The sequence below is a fragment of the Carcharhinus amblyrhynchos genome, chromosome 9, assembly GCF_965287045.1.
Source record: "Carcharhinus amblyrhynchos chromosome 9, sCarAmb.v2.hapA, whole genome shotgun sequence".
In the NCBI taxonomy this organism is placed as follows: domain Eukaryota; kingdom Metazoa; phylum Chordata; class Chondrichthyes; order Carcharhiniformes; family Carcharhinidae; genus Carcharhinus; species Carcharhinus amblyrhynchos.
The window spans coordinates 69,926,647-69,947,139 of record NC_137332.1 but is presented as its reverse complement, the minus strand read 5'-3'; the positions used below and the strand labels follow the sequence as shown (position 1 = coordinate 69,947,139).

Below are 20,493 nucleotides of genomic sequence, written 5' to 3'. Positions count from 1 at the left end.
GAGCTGTTTAAATTGCTAAGTAACCCAATACCTTTGGTAATTATAGTCTGAGTTAGAGAAAAAAATCATTTATATTCCACGTGAGGGATCACGAACATGGCTGGCATTTTCCAGAGGTGATAACATGCTGCTTTTTGAAATGCTACTGGCCATGTTCTTTGCAGTGGTTTGAACCAAATTGAGTGGTTTGCCAGGCTGCTTCACTGGGTAAGTAATGGTCAACCAAATTGGAGTCACATACAGGTCCGATCAGGTATAATAGGAAACTTCTTTCCCTCGAGGGGCTTAGTAAAACAACTAGGCATTTAATGATTGGATTAAAATAGCAAGACATCATGTGATTTGAAGAATTTTTAATCACAATGTCTGCATTAACGTTCCCATAACAACCACTTTTCTATCTTGCGACTATCTTGCTTGCAATTCAGAGGAGTCTTGTATGTTCACTCATTCTAAAATGGGTGCTGAATTCCAAATTATTTTTGAAATTTAGTTAGGTGCAACAATAAGCAAAGGAATTTTAAAAATTGCCTTCAAACCTGCAACAGGAAAACAGCTCACATATGCTAATGATTGTCCTTAGCACTAAAGTTCTCTCACATATTGCTGTTGTCAAATCACTGAAGTACAACTTTTATTCAGCAAAATATAGTTAAAGAAAAGATTCTGCTCGCACTGAGTTGCCTCGAACTGTACTGCCTTCCGATGATATATCTCCTCCACTGACTGATTTACTGTGCTCGGCCCTGAACCTTTCCTCTGGTGATGATAAACTCCTCTCTTGTTGATTACCATGTGCTAATAAATAATGAGGGAAGAAAAACATTAAAAATAAGCCAGTGCAAATATTAACAGAAGATTTCATATAGGTACTGCTCAGGTTTCAAATTCAGTTGTTGGCTTGTATAAGTAACTTAGGATAACTTTAAATATTTCACCTTCTGTTGCAGGTAACTGAAAAGACTTTGAACGAACAAGGGGGAACGAAGTTCGTCTGCGAAGATTCATGTCATCATACGAAGAAAAACATCTATACAATAAAAAAGTTGTTAAATCAGGATTGCCTTCATTAAACATATTTTTCTTATGTTATCTTAAGCGCACAAGTCGCTAAAGAAAATAAAGAACAATTTTATTACAAGAATAAACTTCAGGAACTTCACTATATTTTGAAGTCCAAAAATCAAAATTCTTTCTAATTCAGTTCCGGGATACAGGGCAGCCATCAGCCCACAGTGATTTAATAATGGCCTGAACTTGTAAACTCAGCCAAATATCCATAATGTGAGGAACTGTGCTGTAACGCCAAGAGAAATACTGCACCAACTACAGCAGAAATATTTTCACACAATGTGGTACAACAAAAATCTGCAATACAATTTTTACTAAAAGCATCCCATTTATTCCCTTCACTGAACAAAAAAGTTACAAAACACAATTGTCGTGACTGTTACTCTGTTTGACTTAGGGGATTTTCACAATAACATCACTGCAGTGTTAATAAGCCCACTTGTGACACTAAATAAAACTTTAAATCACCAAAAACTGTTGCAAATAATTTATTTTATACACAATTCTAAAGCATGGTTACCCTTAAGCAGGAAGCATTTAACATGGCATCCCTTTAAAGTCCATCTAAAAAATCTTCCCATATAAACCTCTCAAAACAAACCAAAGTAGAATAGTAAGTAGTCTGCAACTGATTTCAAATTTTTAATGTTGAAGAGCTGGAGTTCATGAGGTTTCAGTTCCTTAACACTGCTGAACTCATGATCGAAATCATGGCAAGTGAAGGCCAGATACTTCCCCAGAAATGAGAAGGAAAATCAAGTAAGTAAAAGACGGTCCATCCTACATTCCAAAAGTCAAAGTAATATTTCAGCAGCATGCGGACAGGGTCTCAGTCAAAATTTGTGTGTGGCTCAGGCAAATAAGCTCTTGGAGTTTAAGTAATAGATCTGCCCTTTTATTCTAGTTTTTTTCCCCCAACCTCCTTCAACCTGCCATGCCAAAATCAGGCACCACTCAACCATTTCCACATTGGTCATGGCGTTTGTGCAGTAGAGTGACACAGTGGGGCCTTGTAGGGAGCCAGGACTGCAGCTATTGTAGACCACAACCAATGACTCTCCTCACTGGAGACTGTCCCCAGACAAAATTCAGTGAAGGGCTCAGAATTTAATTTAGCTCCTGTAGAAACTGTTGCCTGGCTTGGTGATACTATCTGCCCACAGTAAAAATAGTACTGGTTTGCATGAACTATGTTGGAATATTTACTAAAGCAAACCAGCATCAAACTAAAGGATAGTCAGACTTGATCTCTTTATTTCAAACTTCTCAGACCAACAAGTTTTAAAAATCAAAAACTTGTTTATATATTGTGATCAGTAATGTTAGCACAATATCTTACTGACACACTGCACAAGTGTGCAATTTGTACGTTTTTGCATGTTAGACTTCAGTATGAGACACAAGGCTGTAAAAAGTTTTCCCTCACCCACTGCAAGGGAGATTAGTTGCGTATGCAGATATCAGCCGAGTTGTGGCAAGGTGCATTCTCATTCCCTCTTGCATTCTATTTCTCAATGCAATACATACACTGAGCACTTGAAATCATTGATTTAGTTTAAAAATTTATTATTGTCACAAGTAGGCTTACGTTAACACTGCAATGAAGTCATTGTGAAAATCGTCTAATCACCATACTCTGGTGCCTGTTCAGGTACACTGAAGGAGGACTTAGCATGCCCAATGCTCCAAACCAGCATATCTTTCAGACTGCACGAGGAAACCAACGCAGGCATGGGCGAGCGTGCAAACTCCACAGTGATCCAAGCCAGGAAGAAACGCAGGTCCCTGGTACTGAGAGGTAGCAGTACTAACCACTGTCACCGCAGCATCTTAAACTTGAGGTGTATTTGCCCAAGCGTGTACATTTTCTACAAATCTCATTTAAGGTAGAGTTTTGCTACAAGTTTCCACTGAAGATGAAAAGATACATCTTTCTGGTACTAGCTTCTATTTAAAACTGCTATCCAGTCTCAAGCTGCAATCATACAAAAAATAAAACAATTACCTTTTTGGGCTTGGGTAGTGATTGCTTTTGGGAACTGTAGGTGAGTGAACACCTTGTGACATAGGGTTGTTCCAGCAACGCTGCACACAGAGTAGTACAGCCAGAATGATACAAACAGCTAAGGAAACCACGAGGTAGCTCTGACGATCAGAAACCTGGTAGGAAATATATTTGAAATGTTTAAATCAGAAATTACTGTCAGTATTATAAATATTTACCTATCAAAGAAGTTTCTTCATTTAGCTCAAGGAACTGCAGAATTTGCTATCCTGAATTTGTCATTTTACATCTTAAGTATACATTTTGCTGACACCACAAGAGACAGCTTCTTCCAAGCAGGATTTGTAATTTTGTAAAAGGAACGAAGGGCATTATGCACCAATATTGTTCTAGCCATTTAATTGTAAAGCATGGGAGGAATCCAGTTAAATAATGCAATTTAATCAAAACAGTCATATTCAAACCAGGATGCGAAAGTTTCTATATAATTTCACAATACCAATTAATAAGTGCTTTAAAAATTATTTACCTCATGGTCTAATTTTTTCACCGTTTCGGATAGATTTTTCACCAGTTCTGTCATGTTTGCAAGCTGCCCCTGTAGCAAACCAATTGCTTCAGTTTGACGCTGATCCTGTATTGAAAGATATCAGAACAATCAGCAAGCAAATTGCTGCCGCAAATATTTCCAAATTGAAATCAATAAACAAACACCGGGACATAAAAGCTCTACCTGCTTTTTTAAAAAAATGTTATTTTTAAAGCTATAGAATTCTACTCAACTTTGCATGCTTTGAACTAGGTTTTGTTTTGAACAGTTTTCCCCATGGGAATGAGGAAAAACAGACCTGCTTACTTCAATCCACAATTTATTTTTAAAAGTGCAGATGATTCTCAAACACTGAAAATACAACTTCCTCCATTAAATGTTATTTGATCGATCTGAGTACAAGTCAAGTCAACTGGGCAGTGGAAAAGATTAATTTTATTTTTAAATTGACCAAACAGCAATTTCTAGAGGTAAAGTTGTTAATTTATTAGTCACAAGTAAGGCTTACATTAACAATGAAGTTAGTGTGAAATTACCCTAGCCATCACACTCCAGTGCTTGTTTGGGGCAATGCATCTAACCAGCACATCTTTCAGACTGTGGGAGGAAACCGGAGCATCCAGAGGAAACTCACGCAGACACGGGGAGAATATGGAAACTCCACATGGAGTGACCTATGCCAGGAATTGAACCCTGGTCCTTGGCGCTGTGAGGCAACAGTGCTAACTACTGTGCCACCCACCTGGTAACATTTGATCAGTGAATCAAACACATTGAAAGCAACAGGAAACATGGGTATGGCTCCAATGAAAGCTTCTATTTGCGAGAAGAAATGTGTTTTACCGTAATCCTTTGTCAGAGGCAAGTTAAAACCCAGATTTTGCAGTGGTGTTGACAGTTGAAACTATTAATCACCATCATTACATAATCGAAACTGACAGCAACTTCTGGAGTCAGCACATGCACAAAACATGAAAATCCAGAAACTGCTGACAGTGATTCTCTGCTCCTCCAAAGTTTGCACTTCTTGTGCCCCTCCCCTTGTAGAATCAATGGGAAAATTCATGAATTGATGAAAATGTCCATTATGCTGTTAGTCTCACTATGGAAAACTTGAAAAAGTTTTATTTTGGTGAACGGGTGTAATTTTTTAAAAAAATAGTGAACTAAATTCATAATTATTGCTAAATACCCTTACTGGTCCTGGAAAGCTAATTTTATATTTGTGTAATGTCAAATTTGTTCAGTACAATGGGAAATTTTACATTCTTAGAAATTCTTTTCAAAGTTCTGTTTCTATTGATTTTTTTTGCTAAATCCATTCGGTTATTTAAATTTTCAGGTGCCAAAATAAAAATGAAGGTATTTACTGTTTTTCAATTTTCTGATTGCTGTCTGAGAATACTTCAATCCAAATGGTTGCTTATTGCAGTGTGACATCACTGCTGCTGCATGCCAAGAGATCTTTTTAAAGTGTCACCATATTTAAACTGTCGGAAAATAGGATTTTACTGGTGGATTTCAGAGATCAGCAGTGAATATGATTGCTGTCTCTGGCCACATAATCCAGCCAAAATGCAGTAGGGAACACAGTCGAGCTTGGGAAGACCCAAGAACTAGACAGAGTGGCAGAATTAAAAGGTAGATTTAGACAGACAGACAGACAGACAGACACAAGGGAAAGGACAGTTATGAAGAGAATTAATAAAAATCACAAGAGAGAAAAGACTAATGAGGGAATACGCATAGATTAGGGCCAACAGTTGCACTGCTGGTCTCAGTCAACTCAGAGCCTTCCTGATTTGTGGGCCTGAATACATAATAACATACTAAAATCAGCAGATTTCTGGGTATTCTTTTGGAAGTATTATTATAAAATACCTTCTCCTCTGCTATTCTTGAAGTATTTTGTAGCTTTATAATGGTCTTGTTAAATGCCTTCTGCATTTCTTCCATTTGTTTGCGATACCTAGAAAGCAAAACATAATATTTCTCAAGAAAACAATGGCAGAACTTGATATTTCCAAATTTGTTGATGACACAAAACTTGAGAATGAGAGTGGTGTGGAGGGTATTAAGCGGTTTCAGGGTGATATAGGCAAGTTGAGTGAGTGGGCAAATACATGGCAGATTAGCATAATGTGAACAATATGAAGCTATCCACTTCGCCACACTAATTTCTGGGATGGCAGGATTGTTATGAGAGATTGGGTCACATGGGGCCTGTACTTACTTGAAATTAGAAGAATGAGGGGGAAATCTAATGAAACACAAAATTCTGACAGGGCTGGATAGATGAGACAGAGTCACGGTCTCAGGATATAGCATTTAGGGCTGAGGAGGAGGAGAAACTTAACTCAGACTGGTGAAACTGAGGAATTCTCCACCAGGGACGGCTGTGGAGACTAAGTCACTAAATATATTTAAAAAACAGATTTTTAGACTAAAGGTGTCAAGAGATATGGGTAGAGAGCAGTAATGTCTTGAGATAGAGGATCAGCCATGAGTATATTGAATGGTGGAGCAGACTTGAAGGGAAAAATGGCCTAACTCCTGCTCCTATTTTCTATGGTTCTATGATAGAGGAAAGGCCAGTAAAGGTTGCTGCTTTGTAATGCATCCTCTGACTCAATGGCCATCACTGACTCACTCGCAAAGTTTACATTAGTATGATTACTGAATTAATGAAGCTAACAGAATCACGAAGCCAGTCATGCAAACATCAAAGTTCATTAATTTAACATAATTTGAAAAGACAGTATCTATTACTGTTTACCAATAACTAAGGCTTAGTAATAATTTCAGTGTCATTTTAGTGCAAGAAAGGCTGAGCCCGAGAAATAGGATTTTTTTTTAAACAGATATGTTCGGAGCTAAAATCAAATACTGCCACCTTAAAGATTCTAAGATTTAGCAGGATGGGGAGGAGCTGGAAGTTTGACACCAAAAAGGCAGAAAGTGAAATGTGTATGAAATGGGGCTGCATTAAAGAGAAGGTTCAACTGGCGATTGAAACGACTAGCAAAGTGCCAAAAGAAATTCCCCCCCACCCCACATCTTCAAAATATTTCCACTAATTGTAAAGAATTTAAAGTGCTCTCTCAATGGCTCTGCAACTTTACCCAGCAAGTAGCATGGTCCCAGGCTTGATCCCAAATTTGAAATCAGCTGCCCTCAGCCATGGTGGTGGCCCAGGTGCTGTAATTAAACTCATCAAAAAAGGAACTGAGGTTAACAGCCCATCATTCAGATTCTTGAGGTGTTCATTGGATTTTACAATTGGACAGCTGCAAGATGTCCTACAGTTAAATGCTTTGCCAGGTCTACATGAATAATGACCAACAGGACAAGGTACCAAGAGTCAATCTTTGAAAACATATCCCAATGATTCAACACACTTGAGGCACATGAGCAACAGCCAGGAAATCAGATTTTTGAATAAAAGCTGCTAAATATTACAATGTTATCCAATAAAAATTATGAACGCAAGGTTCAGTAACACTCATGGTCAACTGATACGAAAGCCCTTAGAAATCAAGAATGGTGGTGATCACTAGTGCAATAACTGGAAAGAAAGGTTGACACAAACAACTTTACATCAACCTTAGCTTAGTAACAAGTATCATTTTTCCAAGTCAGAAGGCTGTGGGTTCAAGTTTCACTAATGATTTTAGCACAGTCCAAGGCAGCATTTCAGTGCTGCACTGAGAGAATGCTGCACTTTGCAGTACTGTCCTCTGGATGAGACAAAAAAAAATCTGCTCTTTTACAAGGTGCAGAAGATGGCATATCACTATTCAAGGACCACCACTGTTCTCCAAGTGTCCTGGCCAATAATCATCTCTCAGCCAACACCTAAAACTGACAATCTGTTCACTCCATTGGTGCAGAGACACCTCGGGGTCCTTGTGCATGAGTCGCAAAAACCCAGTCTGCAGGTGGTCAGGAGGGCGAATGGGATGCTGGCCTTCATAGCGAGGGGGATTGAATATAAAAGTAGGGAGGTCTTGCTGCAACTGTACAGGGCACTGGTGAGGCCGCAGCTGGAGTAGTGTGCGCAGTTTTGGTCGCCGCACTTACGCAAGGATATTTTAGCCGTGGAGGGAGTGCACAGGAGGTTCACTAGGCTGATACCGGAGTTGAGGGGGTTGAGCTATAAGGAGAGGCTGAATAAACTAGGCTTGTACTCGTTGGAGTTTAGAAGGATGAGGGGAGATCTCATTGAGACGTACAAGATGATGAATGGGATGGATAGGATAGAGGTGGAGAGGCTCTTCCCGCTCAGGAAGGACAGTAGGACTAGAGGGCACAGCCTCAGGATGGGGGGGGGGGGCAGTTTAGAACGGAGTTGAGGAGGAACTTCTTCACTCAAAGGGTGGTGAATCTCTGGAATTCTCTGCCCGTTGAAGTGGTGGAGGCTACCTCGCTAAATATTTTTAAGGCGCGGGTTGATGGGTTTTTGATAGGCAAGGGGATTAAGGGTTATGGGGAGAAGTCGGGAAAGTGGAACTGAGCCACTTCAGATCAGCCATGATCTTATTGAATGGCGGGGCAGGCTTGAAGGGCTAGATGGCCTACTCCTGCTCCTATTTCTTATGTTCTGTGACCTTGCCGCACACAAACATTTTCCTTCTTTCCAATAATGACAACATACAAAAATGATCTTCTTTGCTTACAAGGTACTTCAAAATAGCCTGATACCAGGATATGCAACTACAAATCCAGTCTATCTGCAAATGAACACAAATTCAGGGTACAATTCTCAAGTGTTTAAAACCAAAAAAAATCCAGCCAATGCGCTTCACTCCACATGACCCCAAGTAGCTAACAGCAGGTGGTTACTGGCCAAATATCTTAAGCTGCAGCATTTACCAGAACGAGCTAACACTCAGCCAAGCAATCACAATTATAGTACTGCCATCCATTCTATAAAGTGGAAGCTGCCTTGTTTATGGCCATTCATAATAGTACAAATCTAACTTGACCAGCTGCCACTCTCATCACTTTTGCTACAAACAGATGGAGAGTCAGCTGTACTATCACCCCACTTCAATATTCACTCCCTCTGCTGACGAGTAGTCATAGCAGTGTGCCATCTACAGAACGCACTGCAGAAATTCACCCAGACTCAAGAGGCAACACCATCTATCAAATCAACAACCTCTAGCATCTAAAAAGGACAAGGGCAACAGGCACATGAGAACACTGCCAGCTGGAGATTCCTCTCCAAGCCACTCACAATCATGACTTAAGTATATCGCCATTCCTTCACTTTCATTGGGTCCAAATCCTGGAACTCCCTCTCCAACAGCACAGTGGGTGTACCTAGAGCACAAGACCACAGGGGCTCAAGGCAGCTCACACCCAGCTTCCCAAAGACAATAAATGTTGGTCTAGCCAGAGATACCTACATCACATAAATGAACTGAAAATAAAAATCAGATTATGCGCTTTGAGAACCTGCTTACCAATGATTATTTCTGGTTCCAGTAGAAGCACTCAACTCTAGGCTCAACCACACTACCAGATAAACATGAAGTCAAGGACTAAATGTCAAAGGAGGATGAGCATCTGCCTTGTATACAAAGGCAGCCTTTGAGTATATATAGCAACAATAAGCCTTAGTAAAACTGGCTAATGGAGGGCAAGTGGAAAATCACTGAGAGATTGGATTCATGCCCAACATGGGAACAAAGCAAGGTGAGCTTGTGCGCTGGTCCACCATTCAGAACCTCTCCCTGTAGCTCAATTCCATTTAATAGTGTTTGCGCCATATCCCTGGATAACCCAAACTAACAAAACTATCAATCTGAGTCTTGAAAGCTTCAATACACCCACAATTGATTGCCTTTCAGGGAGAGACTGCTCGAGATTTCTTCTACCCCTTATGAAAAACTGCTTCCAAATTTCACCAAAATTGGGTTAGCTCAAGTTTTAAGATGTCTGCTTATTTTAGCTTTCCCTACCAGAAGAGTGTTTCTATTGACCCCATTGAATTATTATATTAAGCACCTCAATTAACCTTCTAAATTTAGCATACATTCCTCTGAGTTTATGTATTTAGAAAAATGATCAGTTTCAAAGAAAATCAGCACAGCCTGACACATCACTTTGAGAATCCAAGACAGCAGCCATAATCCAATCATTTCCATATACTTCCGCAAATGACATTCCCTAAATTAGGTCAGGGACAAGGCACTGGCTGACAATTCCAAAGTTCTCAGTTTCATTTACATCTCTTGCAACAATAAAACAGCCCATGCTTGCTCACATTGGATTTCACTAAAGTCTTGGTTTAAACATGAACAAAATAGCTACACTGCCCTTGACATCAAGGCAGCATTTGACCAAGTATGGGCATCAAGGTCCAGCAAAACTGGACTCAATGGGAATCAGGGGCAAAATTCTTTGCCAGTTGCGATACTTAACAAATGGAAGATGGTGCTGTTATTGGAAATCAATCATCTCAGTTCTACAACATCACTGCAGGAGTTCAAGATCCTGTCTTTCACCTCAACCATCTTCAACTGCCTCGTCATCGACCTTCTCTCCATCATAAAGGTTAGAAGTACGGATGTTCACTAATGACTGCGCAGTGTTGAGCACCATTTGCGACTCATGTACTGACACAGCCCACATTGAAATTTACCACGGTCTGAACAATATCCAGGCTTGGGTTGATAAGTGGTAAATAACATTTGCGCTACACAAGTAGCAGGCAATGACCATCTCCAATAGGAGGGAATCCAAGTACTGCCCCTTTACATTCAAAGATGTGCAGGTGAGATGGATTGACCATATTGAAGTGTCCCTTAGTGCCCAGGATGTGCAAGTTGGGGGATTAAATGTGTTCAAAAGGCGGCTAGATACAGCACTTGGGATGAATGTATTCAAAAAACTGTTGGTATTGACGAAGGATGAGAGGTGACCTGATAGAAGTGTATAAGATGTTGACAGATATAGATCGGGTGGATTCTCAGAGGTTTTTTCCCTAGGGCTGGAATGGTTGCTACAAGAGGACACCAGTTTAAAGGTGCTGGGGAGTAAGTACAGAGGAGATATCAGGGGTAAGTTTTTCACTCAGAGGGTAGTGGGTGAGTGGAATCAGCTGCCGACGGTGGTGGTGGTGGAGGCAAATTTGATAGGGTCTTAAAAGAGACTTCTGGATGAGTACATGGAATTTAATAGAACTGAGGGTTATAGGTAAGCCTAGTAGGTAGGGATATCATCGGCGCAACTTGTGGGCCGAAGGGCCTGTTTGTGCTGTAATTTTTCTACGTTCTAAAAAGCAGGATTAGGCTATTGAGTTGGACAATCAGCCATGATCATGACGAACGGCAGAGCAGGCTCGAAGGGCCAAATGGCCTCCTCCTACTCCAATCTTCTTTGTTTCTATGAGAGGGTGACTGTGAGAGACTAAGGTATCTCTCCTCCCACAAGCTATTCAGTCCACATAAATTAGCACTTGCCCTGCACAAGACAGATTTTCAACAAGTAGGTTGAACGTTATGTGGCAGTAAGGCAAGGAAGTAGATTATGGTCACAATTAGATCAGCCATGAACTTTAGCACAGCAAGTTTGAGGAGCCAAATGGTCTATTTCAGCTTCTATTTCTTGTGTTCTTCTGCAGAGTTTTGTCAACAAAAGCAAACCAATGATCAAAGTTCTTATATATTAGAAGAGCATCATTAATAGAAAATAAATCAGAGCCTCAACTGCACAGTGAAATGACTGTTGACAGTCCCCAAAGTTGAACAAGGAAATCTGTTTGAGAGTCTCAAAAGTCACAACCTAGCAAGAATTCTTATATACATATAACACACAAGGGCTTTGCATTGGCACAATTGACAAAACCATAGCTCAAAAAACTCATCTTTATACTGCATTGCTCCTGACGAGCTTTTTTCTTTACAAGCTGCTCAGGCTCAGGCACTCTGATCATAGCTAACATTAGTTGTGCTCCGTCTGTCACAGATGTGACAGAGCAGCTGGTGCCCTCTTTAGCAGATTCAGATGCAAGATTCTGGCCAGTTTATGGGCTGTTGATATCTCTGGCCCTTTGACACAAGAAAAAGATTTATGTCGACATCTGGCTTACTAGAAAGGGAACAAAAATTGGCACCAAGTGCACAGATTTACAGGACACTTTGCACCAAGTGCACATACGGGCACACTGACCTGCTTATTCTTGCCTCATGTGGTCATGCACTGTATGGCAGTGAGAATTTACCCAGAGAAAAAAAATGCAAATAAAGGTCAGGTGATCTTTGGGGATTATTTTGGGGAATCACCCAAAGATTGTGACCTCCACTTTGAAAAACACCAACCTACATGCTGTGATATCCAGCTGAAAGACTAATCATAAGATGAACCCTTTGTTACTGATTCACAGAAAGTGCATTGCCACCAAGTGTCCAGAAACAGACTTTCCTGAGTTACATCTGTGGCCTCTGATCTAGTTAGTCATTAGAAGAAACAATTTGACAGTAATGTCAAAATGGCCAAATGTGGGGAAGTTAAAATCTCCACAAAGTATCTAACCCATATATTGCAAAACAAATCAAGCACCATTAAATTAAAAATGGTCTAGATGAGGCACAATATTGTTTCTGCCCAGTTATCTCTTGGCGGACTGGGCCAAACCAAAAATGTAATAATGATGCAACGTCTTGCTAACTGACCAGGGATAACTAATTGGGCAGCATGGTGGCACAATGGCTAGCACTGCTGCCTCACAGCAATTCCAGCCTTGGGACACTGTCCGTATGAAGTTTGTACATTCTTCACATATCTGCATAAGTTTCCTCCCACGCTGCAAACATGAGCGGGTTAAGTTGAATGGCCATACTAAATTGCCCCTTAGTATCATGTATAAATAGATGGGGTTAAGGGATCGGGTCTGGGTGGGATTGTTGTTGGTGCAGGTTGGATAGGCTGAATGGCCTCCTTCTGGACTGTAAGAATTTTATGACTCACCAGCAACACCACAAAAGTACAGGTTTCAGTGACATTTTTTCTCTACAAAACATTAAAATATACGTTGCTTAATGATTAAAACACATTTTTGTGTCTCAAGCAAATGTTTAAAAAGGTGCAGAAACCACTCCAGGCTATTGTACACACCGTTGGCTCAGTTCTTCTAGATACCGGCTACTCAGGGACATGTTCATTTCTAATGCCTTGATACGGTTGTTGAGCCGCATAAATACAGACTCCTTTTGATTGGATCCATGTACTTGATTCCCATTAGTATATCCCAGATCAGTAACATTGTGCAATTCTGCATAGAAATCAGTAACTGTTCTATTTAGCCCATTTGAGGATGGAACAGGCAGGAGGATGTCTTCTGCAGCTTGATCTTCATCTTTTGTCTCTGCTGCTGATGAGACAGAAATATCTGAACCTGAAGGCAGCAAAGCTACTTCCGTTTCTACCAAGGTCCTTTTCCCACCAGTAGTTTCATTCTGAATCTCAGTTGCTAGATGCTCATCTATACTATCAGCTGGCTGTATGGGCACTGTCGGCGTGATTGGTATTTGAGCAGTTTCTTGGTTTTCGTTCATAGACCCATTTGGTAAAACACCCAAGCTGGTCTCGTTAGCAGCTTCAGTTTCTAATATTAGCAAAGTCTCCTCTGGAGCTTCAGTTATTTCCTTCTGTGGGGTGTCCAATTTAGTTTCTGTACTTTGTTCCAGAATGGGTACAGTAAGCTCTGGTCGAAGATGAATCTGGTCAGACAGTGTGTCAGTGACAATATCATCAGAACTGTGAAGAACGGCAGTACATTTCACATCATATTTTGTATCAGATGTACTGACTTCAGGAGAATGGGAAGCAGGTGGAGGATGGCTGGGCTCCAATTCAATAGTGTCAGTCTGATTGGTTAAACTATCAGGCAAATCAGTACTAGACTGACTTTCACTGCTAACTTTCGTCACTTTATCAGCAGACAGGCTGTCCAATTCATCCTCAATCACTTCCTTTGTCTCATTGATCAAAACAGTTTCCTTCTGCCCAGTTAAAAGGTGGTGGATGTCAGGAACTGGTTGAACTTTTTCATTAACTAGGAGTGTTTGGCTGCGCTGCCTTCGGAGGGCCACAATGAGGAAGCAGGATTTATAAATATACTCTTGGAAATTAGAAATACAAGAAATACCAGGCAGCTCACTGCAGTACGTCTGTGTTTCAGTTTCAAACCAACTGCCTCTAATATAATCATCGTCATCATCTTCAGGTTTTAGAAGAGTGACAGTGGACTGCCGATTCACTAATTCCTCATCCTCATCTTGTACCAGCTGCACAATGAGGTTCTCTTTGTGAGTACTTGGATCAGAAGACTCTTGCTCTGGTTTACCATCTTCCCCAGTTATGGAACGATCAACAACCAAGTCTGGCCTAAAGACAAAGACAGAGCATCAATTAAGTTTCAGATAATTCATTAACTGTTGCAACGAACAATATTTTTTGGCATCTAACAGTTCAGGATAATCCGGTGTTGAGAGATCCATGTGCAGAGTCAATACAATACTAACAAAATGGCTCAAACCTCAGTAGGGTGCCCACCATACAGTGCAAAATTTACATTTGCCACACTTGCCCATCCCTGGGGCCTATAAGACATGTGGATGTGCCGGCGTTGGACTGGGGTAAACACAGTAAAAAGTCTGACAACACCAGGTTTTAGTCCAACCGATTTATTTGATAGTAAACGCACAAGCTTTTGAGGTTTCCCTCTTTGTCAGGTGAATGGAGAGTTCTGGCCTCAGACAGAGCATATAAAGCACAGACAGTTTAGAGATTACTGATTAGAAAGCGAATCTTTACACCTAACCTGCTGTTCAAGTCCTAAAGTGGCTGACAATGTGAGTGGAAGGAGCACTGATCACTGGTTAAAGAGATGTGTAGTGTCTCCAGACAGCCCAGTGAGTGAGGTTTTGCAAACCCAGGCAAGTCACGGGGGTTACAGATAGCGTGACATGAACCCAAGATCCCTGTTGAGACCGTCCTCGTGTGTGCGGAACTTGGCTATCAGTCTCTGCGCTGTCGTGTGTCGTGAAGGCCGCCTTGGAGAACGCTTACCCGAAGGTCAGAGGCTGAATGCCCGTGACCACTGAAGTGTTTGCCAACAGGAAGGGAACAGTCTTGCCTGGAGATTGTCGAGCATGATTGCTCGACAATCTCCAGGCAAGACTGTTCCCTTCCTGTTGGCAAACACTTCAGTGGTCACGGGCATTCAGCCTCTGACCTTCGGGTAAGCGTTCTCCAAGGCGGCCTTCACGACACACGACAGCGCAGAGACTGATAGCCAAGTTCCGCACACACGAGGACGGTCTCAACAGGGATCTTGGGTTCATGTCACGCTATCTGTAACCCCCGTGACTTGCCTGGGTTTGCAAAACCTCACTCACTGGGCTGTCTGGAGACACTACACATCTCTTTAACCTGTGATCAGTGCTCCTTCCACTCACATTGTCAGCCACTTTAGGACTTGAACAGCAGGTTAGGTGTAAAGATTCGCTTTCTAATCAGTAATCTCTAAACTGTCTGTGCTTTATATGCTCTGTCTGAGGCCAGAACTCTCCATTCACCTGACAAAGAGGGAAACCTCAAAAGCTTGTGCGTTTACTATCAAATAAATCGGTTGGACTAAAACCTGGTGTTGTCAGACTTTTTACTGCCTATAAAGACAGTCAAACAATGCCTCTAATATTCAATTCTTTGGTCAGTAGAGCTGTAATTTCCATCTCAGTGTAAGAATATACTAACTCACCATGCTATTGGCTTTTAATGCAGTCTACTGCTAAAATAAGAGCTCTGCTTACTTAAATTAAAAACAAGAACATTTGCTGCCATATTAATAGTGCAGAGGAAATGGAACTGGACTAGCCTACTAAATGCTGTGGCTACCAGAGCACATCAGAGGCTGGGAGTCTTGCAGTGATTAACTCACCTCCTGACTCTCCAAAGTCTGCCACCATCTACAAGGCACAAGTCAGGAGTGTGATGGAATACTGTTCACTTGCTTATGAGTGCAGCTTCAACAACACTTAAGCTGGACATCATTCAAATCAAATCAGTCCATTTGATTGCTACCCATCCAGAAATATTCACTCACACCACCACTGACAAAACAGTGGTAGCAACATGTATCACCATCTGCAAGATTGACTGCAGGAACTCACCAAGGCTCCATAGGCAGCACCTTCAAAACCCTAGAAGGATAATGCAGCAGGCATATGGGAACATCAGTACTTGGTTGTCCTCCAAGCCACTCACCATCCAGACTGGAAATATATTACCATTCCTTCACTGTCGCCAAGTCAATATCTTGGAATCCCCCTAACAGCACTGTGGGCATACCTACACTACAGGGATTCAAAAGTTCAAGAAGGCTTACCACCATCTTCTTACGGGCAATCAGGGATGGGCAGCACAGTGGCAAGCATTGCTGCCTTACAGCACCAAGGACCTGGGTTCAACTCTGTCCTTGGATGATTGTTTGTGTGGAGTTTGAACATTATTCTCACGTCTATGTGGGTTTCTTCCCACAGTCTAAAGATGTGAGGATTTGGGGGATTGGCCATGCTAAGTTGCCCCTCAGTGTCCAAGTGTGCGTGGGCTGAATGGATTAGCCATTATAATGGGATAGGACACAAGGGTGGGCCTGGGCATGATGCTCAGAGTTGGTGCAGACTCAATGGGCTGAATGGCCTCCTCCTGCACAATGATTGTATGAAATGCTGGCCTAACCAGCAAAACCCATATCCCATAAATGAACTACATTTCACTTCACAATCGGGTCGTCTTCAGCAATAGCATTAAAGTGTTTTCTGCACATTCGCAGGGGGGTAAATAAGGAGCTGTGGAAGATTTAAGTTAAATCATTAGAAAAACCAGCATCAGGATAAGGAATAAAAAAGCAGGTTATAAATGACAAGGGTACACTGCTCTGACAAAATTTGATCTAAGCTAATTCAAAAAAAATTATATGATACCCAAGAATATTCAATCTTTCTTCAAGCAATCTTGGTTTTTGTTTCTCTCATTTACGTCCGCCTCTCCCATCACTGGAATTTATGCCACAGGTAAAAACTGCCAAAATTACTCTTTTCATACGCTCTCAAGAGCCCCATTGTTCACTGTTACTCGTCTGTTTACTAAACTGCACAAATTAAGCTTCTATTTGAAAAAGTGGCTACTAACTTTCCTTATGATTAATGAGCACAGTGTTTGGGTGGCATGACATTCAAGTTGTTGAACCCAGTATAATTAGTGCTACAATTTAAGCTGTTATTTAACTTCCATCCACCTCAGATCTTTAAAACAAAATTTGTTCAAAGTGTATGGTCACTTACTTGATCACATCCAATCCCTATTTAAAAAGCTATATGTCAACTAAATACTTGAGGCAATAAAAACAAACCTCAAGAATTAAATTTAACTATGTTCTACTTTGGTGCACTAAGTGTTTAAAATGCTTATAACTACTCACTCTGGCAGTGAAGAGGTCGGACTAGGGCCCACCATAGGATCAGGAATGTCCAATTTTGCAGTTTCATTCTCAGATTTAATACTTCCATTGACTGAAAAATATAAGCATTCCAATATTGCTTTTAAAATGCAGAAAATTATTTTGCAATGCAATAACTTAGGCAAAGCATTAGTCTTCCAAGGTTTGGTGCAACGTCAGGTTTGGACAAGAAAAATCAGTTTGGTTCAGTGGCAGCAAATTAGGAGGAGAGATTGAGCATTACATGTTCTTGAACTGGAATATGTAATCCAAGCGAACAGTTCAATGCAGTACAGAGGTAAAGCAATAGTGTATAAGACTCTAGACAAGTGATTAAACCGAAATCCTGTCTGTTCATTCAGGTGGACGTGTTTTTAAAATCACAATTTGAAGAAAAGGTGTCTTATCTAAGATTAATCTTTACAGCAACAACACAGTTTAGTGGTATGCTCCTTCATTGTTTCTAGAGGTTGATGTGCACCAATCACTACTGCATCTCCCCACAGTAGCTGTATTTCAAAAAGTAATCCATTGGGTATAAATCATTCTGGGGAACAGAAACATTAAAAACAACCATACAAGTACAAGTTTGCAATTTCTTTAGATCCCTTTGATACCCAATAGGGTGCATCACAATGTGATTGTAATCCAGCCAGTGTCAATGAAGTATTATTTCAAAACTAAAATTTTAGTGGAACAGTTAGAAAGAACAAACCGAATCTTGTTGGTCTCAGGAGTTTCCATTCATCATTAGCTAGAAAAGGATGCGAATGCTTGTGTGTCAGATTTATGTTCAAGTTGTTGGCATTTTGTCCACTACTTCGCATTTTTACAAAGTAGAAGCAAAACAGTGATGAAACAGTCACAAATTAATAGTACAATTTTATTCGAAAAAAGGAATAGAACCAGATGAAATCTGCCCACGCAAACTATACTTCAATAGATGACTTGCTATGGGAGACCTTTTCACTTCTTAAGAACAGCCAATGATCAATCCAAAAAGATATTCATTTTGACTTCCACCATTATATTTTCAATTCCAAAAAAACCAAGAAAATAAATGCCTCAAATGTAATCACATGAAGTGCTGACATTCAAACTTTTGCAACGTGCAAGACATATCAGCATTTTACAATTAAAACAAAACGCTCTTGAAAATATACATGCAATTGAAAAGCTAGGGTACCTTCCATTTGAGACATTTCCTCAGCTTCATTCTTGGCCCCAAGCATGTTGGCAGCTATGTTCACCATATTGAGAATAGCATCTATATGGAAAAAGTAATATTTGAAAGGAGGCCTGTTTGGGAAAGGTTCACCCAGAGGTTTGCTAAAATTTGAGTCTTTAGGATCAAATTTCATATAAAGTAGAAGAAATGTTTATGTGGAACATACAAGTGGATGACCAGAGGGCACTGAGAATGGGTCATTCGCAGTATTTATAACTTGAAAGCAATATACCTTTGGTATAAGTTTATAATAAACCAACATATTCAAGGTACATAATTAAAGATTTGAGTTTGATTTTCTAAACAAAGTGAACTGGAAAAGCAAATTCCAAAAAACAAACATTCATGTTTAGATTTAACCTTGAAATTAGTTCTAATAAAGTATTTCACACCTCACTTTCAAGCAATTTCAAAGCATCTGAAAGAAGCTTTTAACTAGTAGTTTTACAGTGCTCCAAAGATGGTATCAAACGTCAAATAAATGACCAGATAATGACAATCAATATCATAAAACAAGACTAAAGTGAAGGGCATTAATTTCTGAAATAAACTCACCTTTATCTCTGTCTTCTCCAAAAGTAACTGTTAATATATATATATGTACACACACTATGTTCACAAGTATATCATTGCCAATAGTACATCAGTAACTTAACACAATTGAGGAATTACTTTAAAAACAGAAGTAGCCCATTAACAAATCTGAAATAAATTGTTCCAAACCTACCAGTTAAACATCTTATAGCACACAATCTATCAGCTTTAAATGAGAAACAATGCTATTTTATCTCTGTCCATTTTTGCACAAGGTCTTGTCATAAAATGTGTTCACAGCAAAGTGAGGGAAGCATTCAAATCAAAGTGCCTGGAGCAGGGGGAAAACATGCAAGTGCCACAGTTTTATCAAACGCAATTGTTTAACTTCTGTGGAAATACAAGCATGCTTTAATACAATTCTTCTCAGGGACTTTTTTCCATATGCAAGCTATTCCTGAATAGCGATGAAGACATTTTTGACATCAGTTTTAAGCAAAAATATTCTGGAAGGTCAAGTTTGCATTCAGAATCTGAAAATAGGCAGCAACTTGAGAAATAAATATCCAGAAATAAAACCAAGCTACTTGGGTTTGGCTAAAGTTTGCGAGTGTTGGTGCTTTAGGAGTGTTCATATCCGATAAATATCCAAAATATCCAAATTTTACAGAAACCATGGAAATTGTGAAATGCGCACCAGTCTGAATGCACATATTCCACATAATAAAAGCCTTGATTTCTCTTGGGAATGAGTCACACAATGACCATTTTCATATTTGTAATGCTGTTGCACAGGCCCTGACCACAATACCATAGGGCATTAGCACATGGTGCAGCACTTCTACTGATTAACTCTGTCAGGTCTCATCACTATCACATTGGTGCAACTGCCATCATTCATTAGCTTTCATGATTGTTCAAACAAAATGCTTCCATTTTAGCTGCAAACCATGCAACATTGACAAAACTATAAGGAGATTTCAACAACAAGAGAAAGCTAAACAACTGACTTCAAGGAAATGGAAGTTGAGACCTTTGTACTTCACACTGGAGCATTAAGTTGAACTGCAATGCCAGCAGTGCTGTTAAGCAACAGATAACAAAGACAGATAACAAAGATAACAGACAACAAACCAAGTGTTGGTCATGCTGTTTACCTTGCCCAAGTTTAGAACCAGAAAGCACCAATGTGGTGTGACCAGTGAGCAAAGACAAATCATATACTCCCTTCATCTGATCCACACTTTTGAAAGGGGCAGTGACAAACTGTAAAAATAACAGCTAATTTCCATTTCTAAAGCAGAGGTGCTAGGGCCAATTCCAACATCCTCACCAGGGTCCCAGCTGGCATCAGCTAACTCTACAAAACCTGATCTGACAAAAAGCAACTTGTGGTTGCTATTTTTCAGCCACTCACTGGATAATCCTGCTGAGCCGAAAAACTGCTTCCAGCAAAAATGTAAATGTAGTTTGATTGATGTGATATTATTGATATTTCAAAGCTATATGTATGAAATTCAATGGATTAAGAAACTAATAATACCTAAATATATTAGTGGTTTCATTCAGGTGTTTACCAGCATCTGATCAAATTT

General features: G+C 40.2%; 1 protein-coding gene across 3 annotated transcripts in view; it reads right to left on the bottom strand.

Moving 5' to 3' along the window:
- suco (SUN domain containing ossification factor) overlaps positions 1-20,493 on the bottom strand; it is a 77,008-nt gene that overhangs the window by 2,616 nt on the left and 53,899 nt on the right. For all 3 annotated transcript variants that reach the window (XM_080195915.1, XM_080195916.1, XM_080195917.1), the window contains 7 exons: positions 18,323-18,403; positions 17,119-17,209; positions 12,750-14,021; positions 5,508-5,595; positions 3,606-3,710; positions 3,077-3,231; positions 939-1,030 (listed from right to left, as the gene is read on the bottom strand). In XM_080195915.1, the coding sequence (XP_080052041.1) occupies positions 939-1,030; positions 3,077-3,231; positions 3,606-3,710; positions 5,508-5,595; positions 12,750-14,021; positions 17,119-17,209; positions 18,323-18,403 (1,884 nt within the window). The remainder of the gene's footprint in view (positions 1-938; positions 1,031-3,076; positions 3,232-3,605; positions 3,711-5,507; positions 5,596-12,749; positions 14,022-17,118; positions 17,210-18,322; positions 18,404-20,493) is intronic.